Genomic DNA, 6,715 nt, shown 5'->3' on the forward strand with positions numbered 1-6,715 from the left:
CATATTGGTGAGGCGAGTGCTCTGACCACTGCGCCATCCCTGTTTCTGATTTCAAATGTTAACTTACTTATCTAACTTACAAAATGGTAATGATTACCTGTGCCATTTTGTCCCTCTCCTGTATATCCATCACGACATCTGCCGGTATACGCTCCTTCAGCGTTGATACAAGCTGCATTGGGGTCACACTCGTTTCTTTTAGGACTGTTACATTCATCGATATCTGTGCAAAATTAAGTCAACACAAGTAAACAAAGCATCCTTAGAAAACAGTCTACAAAGCACTCATAGTAAAACAAATGCATGGTAGCTAGGTAACTGTAATAATGACCTCGTAATAGCCGTAATAGCCAGGAAATTGGCACAAGTACGTAATAGGACTCGCGAACCCAAAATCCGTCACATTATATCCACAAACACTATTCCTATTTCAAACAGGATAAGAAGGCTATTTATTTCCCAAATGCCACCTAATCCTTAAAAACACTACCATCCACATCCACCGAGCAGAATCATAGACAGGAACAAAATCCTTCACAAATGATATCAGTGCCATGTGGTAGGCAATGTGCAATACTGTTTTCCTCATTACTGGGTTGCCAAACCCAGTCGGAATCTGGGTTTCATTTCGTTGGTCTCTTTACTGGGTTGCAAGTATTGCAAACCCAGTAGGAATCTGCGTTTATTTCGTCGTTTTTTACTGGGTTGCCTATGGCAAACCCAGTCGGACTCTGTGTTTAATTTCGTGGGTTTTTTTGTTATTTTCCGTGTCGGTAAAAGTCTGGCCTGTCACTCCCCTGCTAAGTCGTGGCCTTGTACATAGAGCCTTCTGCGCGTATTTTCTTAGGATCGAGAGGGTAGTGGGAAATGCGTAGATTTCTCTGATGGACACAGTAGAAAGATTAACTTAACCGGCTATGGCGTCGAAAGTCATGTAACGCGAATGGCGTTTTAGTGAATCTTTGTACAAAATATACCCTTGTGTATCTCATGAATGGCAGTTCAATTGGATATACAGGCGGTGGAATCTTAAAAGCGACTAATAATGGACTTCGACAACAATCTATCGCCCGTCGAGCCGAAATCAAAGTGAGCTGTATTTACCTGAAGTACATGGTAATTTAACACGATCGAGTTTCTTGTCTTCACGCACGCAATAAAATAGGAAGAGGTTTTCGCCTCTAAGAGCAAATATGTTGTTTGTTTCAATAATTTTTTCGCTGGAAAAGGATTCTGTGGTATTTTCTGCCTTTGTGAATTATAATATCATGTTGTGTATTGAATTTTCGAGCTTAAGGTTGAAATGTGATATGGGAGAAGTTTTTTTAGTATTGCTCTGTAAGTAGGAAGGGTTCACAGGCCTGTTGGAAGCGTGCTTGAGTTTCAACAAAATGAGCCCCAAAATCAGTGAAAAATTGTGACGCAGATGAATAATAAAGTAGCTGCTATTTCCAAAATGATGGAATTACCTGGTTAGAATAAATAACGTCGTACGCGTCTTGGAGAGTAAATTTTGACTTTGCATAAACAATAGTTGGGCGATTGTGATCTTTGTTTTGACTTCGCTCATTTCATTGTCAAACTTTATAACACTTGACAGAAAGAGAAACTTACAAAAACCCGGTATCTTGCCATCATTTGACACAGATGCTTCACTGTTTGGCCAGTATTCATGCCGCGGTAACTTCATCACGGCGCCCGCTGAATTCCGGCGATGTCACTTTCGATTTTGCGATTTATTTGTGCAGCCAAAACGTACAATAACAAAACTGAACGTTGCAAAAATCCCCCAAAATGTTTGTCGCTGATCGTAACTTTTTATATTCTATATTCACGGCTCAAAATAAATGTTGTTTTCATGTTGTAAATATGTTATTCTCGAGCGATCGTCCTGGAAACTTCCTTCTGCTCTTTCTAAAAACTGTGTATCAATTTTTGTTTACTTTTGCATCAATATTTGTTTTTTCATAAAGCAAGCTAACAAAATCTGTACCTTGCTGAGTTCGCATTTGTTAGCGTTAATAGTATTTTCGGTCCGATGCTTCTGTTTTATGAGGGGTATATTATTTTGGTCTCCCATCCAAACACTAACCCCGCCGAACAGGGATAACTTCAGTGAACTTCGGTATTACAAAGCTGTCAGATGCTCAGAGGGCACGCTTAAACTTGTGGTGAAAAGAAGTTTATCAACATGTCAGCCCAGAAGCCAATGTTTCTCACTTCCCATTTATTTTCTTCAATCTTTCTGGGTTCAGTACTTTGCTAGTAACCACATGTCTTCTCAGACTATTTACCCAAGACTTCTACCATGGCACTACAATGATAGACAATACCAAAACAATATCGTGCACTGTTAGAGCTACATATTACGCAAGGACAGATCTGTTTCGTCGTACAAACGTGTGAGGACCTGTGAGCCAAAGGGCCTCTTCTGGTATGACTTCTTAATGACCCCCCAACTTGAAAAAAATTGTCTGGAACGGTGCACGTACCACAGGCAACCCAGTGTACCCTCACGGAGGGTCTAGTTTATTTTTTTCCGTGTCGGTAAAAGTCTTGCCTGTCACTCCCCTGCTAAGTGGTGGCTTTGTGCATAGAGCCTTCTGCGCGTATTTTCTTAGGATCGAGAGGGTAGTGGGAAATGCGTAGATTTCTCTGGTGGACACAGGAGAACGATTAACTTAACCGGCAATGGCGTCGAAAGTCATGTAACGCGAATGGCGTTTTAGTGGATCTTTGAACAAAATATACCCTTATGAAGCTCAATAATGGTAAGTCAATTGGATATACAGGCGGTGGAATCTTAAAAGCGACGAGTAATGAACTTCGACAGCAATCTATCGCCCGTCGAGCCGAGATCAAAGTGAGCTGTATTTACCTGAAGTACATGGTCATTTAACACGATCGAGTTTCTTGTCTTCACGCACGCAATGAAATAGAAAAAGGTTTTCGCCTCTAAGAGCAAGTATGTTGTTTGTTTCGTTGGTTTTGTATCAGAAATCTCACTCGTTCGCTGCGCTCACTCGTTCGATTTCAGATACTTCACCAACTCGTGTGAAAATCCCGTACGCGCGCGCTTTCCATGAAGTAATCTCTATTTTTAACCAATCAGCGGGCGTATTTTCTTAGGACTGTTTTCTAAATCGTGCTTTTGGTTAGACCACAGGCGCTCCAAGTTCAAAAGGTAATTTTGCAATGCATTAAGAAAGTTCAATAGTGAAAAGAGTTATTAAAAGCTAAGTTAAGTTGAAATAATTGTCTTCTTCTTGCAATAAACTTTCCTTACCTTAAATATGTTGTTCACTTCTGTTTTGTTTCGATTCAAAAGCAAAGACATTATGGGAGCCAAATCTGCTGCTCTGATTGGTTCATTCGAAATTATTGACTCGCGTAATGCCTTTGGTAGGCGCTCACCTTCATTCATGGATGAAAAGATTGCTAAAGAGCTGAACGTTTCTCAGATTTTCTTGTTCTTCGCGACTGTTACGAGCACTAAATAATATGTATGTGGAGTGAATATCGTTGGGCTATAAAGAAATGAAAATATTATCGGGGATTGAGGACTTTCGCTTGTGAAGAAAGATGAAATTGTAGAGTGATGTTAGGCTCCGGAGGTGACGAGTATGCAACCTTCGCTTCGCTTAAGGTAATTCCCTTGAAAATGACGTACTATCTAGATTTTTTTCAAAGTTGGCACAATTGACATTCATACACAGGACATTTTAAAAATGTAATAAAAAGATGGGGTCACCGTGCTTGTTCTCGGGCTGTATGCCCTTTATTCTAAGTGTTTTTACCGAATTACGCGATACGCGTTCGAAACTAGGTCAACCGGAAAAATTGTTGTCATGTAGCAAAAGCTATTGAGTATTACTGAAAACTTGAACTTATTTGTTTGTCCGGGCTATAATGTTTAAGTAAAGTGATTTCAAATTGCTCAATCTTGCAAAGAAATGTAAGCAAATTGGACCGCTACAGTCATCACCTTGCACTCAGTGTCTGGCTCCAAATGCAGTTTCACGTCATTTATATGTAAATACTACAACTTCTACTATCCAACTTTTTTTCTCCTTAAAATATGTTTTCCGTGTACCTATTACGGTTAAATAGAGCCATTAAAAATGGAGGGTCACCGTGCTCGTTTCTTCGCAACACTTTGATAATGCATGGCAAAGGGGTAATTTGGGCTTCAAAATGATCATTTTCCGCAAAAGGACTGGGGCGAGTTCCAAAACAACACCTTCTTAACCGAGAAGAGTTATTATGATTGCTCTTAAAAGCTCTTTAACAGCAAAAAGCGGCCTTTATTGCCTCTTCAGATGGCCGGGGTGAAACGCTGCCATCTCCGAGTTGCAATGTTATGCGCAGTATGAGATGCGCGGTGCAACCTTAAGAGGGTATGAACGAGTACTTCTTTCACTAGATCAATGACCGCTTATGAGGCGACACAAAACAGAAGTAAACAACATATTTGGGGTAGGAAAAATTATTGGAAGAAAAACACTTTCTCTAACTCTTTTCACTATTGAACTCTCTTAATGCGTTGCAAACTCGCCTTGTGATATTGGGGCGCCTGTGGTTAGACTGCTGTGGAACCCACGATCATCGTATTAACCATTGATTGGCCGATCGATTCCTCGATCATCAGTGAGTGAGTCGGTGAGTCAGTCAGTCAGTCAGATCAGAATAAAGGTATTTGATATTATCATATATATAACGTTCAGATATCTTAAGTGGCTGTGTAACGTTCGTAGTTCGTAGTATGTCACCTGAACAGGAAGTGCCGTTGCCTCGGAAACCTTGATTGCATGAACAATAAAAGGATCCTTCTGTATTGGTGCAAGTGGCGTTTTCATCACAATTCTGGGCATTCGTAAAGCACTCGTCAATATCTGTAACAGGAGGACATCAAGATAAAATGCCGTAATGAATAGATTACTACAACAATTTCAACCAAATAGATTCCATGTTGCCGTGTGTCTTTTCAGTAACAGATCACAGAAGACGTCAAAATGTGGTAAGAACATTAGTGACACACTCGGTTATCGCCTCGTGTGTCAATATTTGTTTTTTCATATCACATCTGTAATCTATTACTAAACAGACGCACGGCATCATGGAACCTATTTGTTAATTAAGTATCTAAAGCGGTGGTGTGACATTCAAAGCAATAAGCATGTCACCTGACCAGGAAGTGCCGTTGCTTGAGAAACCTTGATTGCATGAACAGTGAAAAGATCCATCAGTATTGATGCAAGTGGCATTTTCATCGCAATTGTGGGCTTTTGTAAAGCACTCGTCAATATCCGCAACGGGAGGACATCGAGATAAAATGCCTCAATATGATTCTCTATTTAGATGAATGGATTACTACAACAATCGCCCCATTTCCCGAAGATCTAGAATTGCAGGTGTAATCAAAGTACCCAATAGAGTTAGAACAACTGGCCAATGGATGAAAACTGCAAGTATTCGAAATACATTTGTCGATATTTGCACCAAAAATAGAATAAGGGTAATTATTTCTTTGAAATGTAGTTTAATGACTTGTATTCAATGTAAATCTATTGTTTAAAAAATTGTATATTACCTTAATATTCAAAGTGAAATTCACTCTTACGATGACAGTTAGGTCTTCCAAACTTAAGTCTCGTCTTCTCTAAAAGTCTTTCAAATACAATTACAATATGTCTTCCACACAAAAAAAAAAAAAAAAAAAAAAAAAAAGAAAGTGTCTAGTCGTTCTAGCGCTGGAGCGCTAATTGGGGACACTTTAAACTGAAATTAACAATTAACACAAATCAAGTCAAGTCAAACCTCTCGGTGCAGAGTAGAGAACCAACAAACTCCACCCACATATAACCCCGGATCTGGGAATCGAACCCGGGCCACATTGGTGGGAGGCGAGTGCTCTCACCACTGCGCCATCCCTGCACCCAATGTGCAGATCCTTCATTTTTGTTAGGTTAAAAGGTAAATTACCCATAAAATATAACCTGAACAGGACGTCCCATTGCCTGAAAAACCATGATTACATAAACAGCTGAAGGATCCAACTGTGTTAACACAGGTGGCATGTCGATCACAATCGGATGCATTGGTTAAGCAATCGTCAATATCTGAAAAAGAAGGCGAACAAGGGAATATTAAAAGGCGGTAGTCTATCTAACTAGCGCTAACTAGCGATACTTTGCTCTCATCTGAACAATCTTTTCCATCCCCCGTGTATCCTGGATTGCATATACACTCAAACGATCCAACAGAGTTGTGACAAACAGCGTGAACATGGTAATTGTGTATATTCGAGGCACATTTGTCAATCTCTGTATAAGATATACAAGATATGCAAGATATCGCGTAGTGTGCTTAAAAAAACTTTTCTGTCGTCAGTCAAAAGTTCTAACGCATCGAATGTTGTAAGCTTTTCAATTGTAACAAAAATTGATTTGCGTTAAAAGAGGTATTAAAACGTTCTTAAAACAAATACAAACTATTTGCAAAGTAAAGTATATATTTAAAGAAATGAACTAGTGATATGTACCTTCATAAACCTCCACTCTCAGGACATTCCAAGAAAGTTGAGAAATTGGATGAAACCGAATATATCTTGCAAATACTGTTACTGGCAACGTTTTCTGGTCAATGTAATTGGAGCCGCCTTGTCTAGTAAATATCTAAATCAATCAATCAATCAATTACTCAATAAATCGTTAAA

At 39.4% G+C, this 6,715-nt stretch overlaps 2 protein-coding genes and 1 long non-coding RNA gene across 3 annotated transcripts in view; all 3 read right to left on the reverse strand.

Annotated features, from left to right (window-relative positions):
• The window catches only part of LOC138046083 (uncharacterized), a 169,565-nt gene that overhangs the window by 1,627 nt on the left and 161,223 nt on the right, over positions 1-6,715 (reverse strand). The window lies entirely within an intron of this gene.
• On the reverse strand, positions 98-6,124 carry LOC138045509 (uncharacterized). The gene is made up of 3 exons (XR_011131598.1): positions 5,997-6,124; positions 4,770-4,892; positions 98-223 (listed from the first exon to the last, which is right to left on the reverse strand). It is a non-coding gene; the product is annotated as an uncharacterized lncRNA (long non-coding RNA).
• The window catches only part of LOC138044719 (venom prothrombin activator omicarin-C non-catalytic subunit-like), a 28,910-nt gene continuing 28,360 nt past the window's right edge, over positions 6,166-6,715 (reverse strand). The window contains exons 4-5 of the mRNA XM_068891154.1: positions 6,542-6,674; positions 6,166-6,323 (exon numbers count right to left, since the gene is read on the reverse strand). Coding sequence (XP_068747255.1) covers positions 6,166-6,323; positions 6,542-6,674 — 291 coding nt within the window. The remainder of the gene's footprint in view (positions 6,324-6,541; positions 6,675-6,715) is intronic.

Source organism: Montipora capricornis, chromosome 4 (assembly GCF_036669925.1).
Source record: "Montipora capricornis isolate CH-2021 chromosome 4, ASM3666992v2, whole genome shotgun sequence".
NCBI classification, from domain to species: Eukaryota; Metazoa; Cnidaria; class Anthozoa; order Scleractinia; family Acroporidae; genus Montipora; species Montipora capricornis.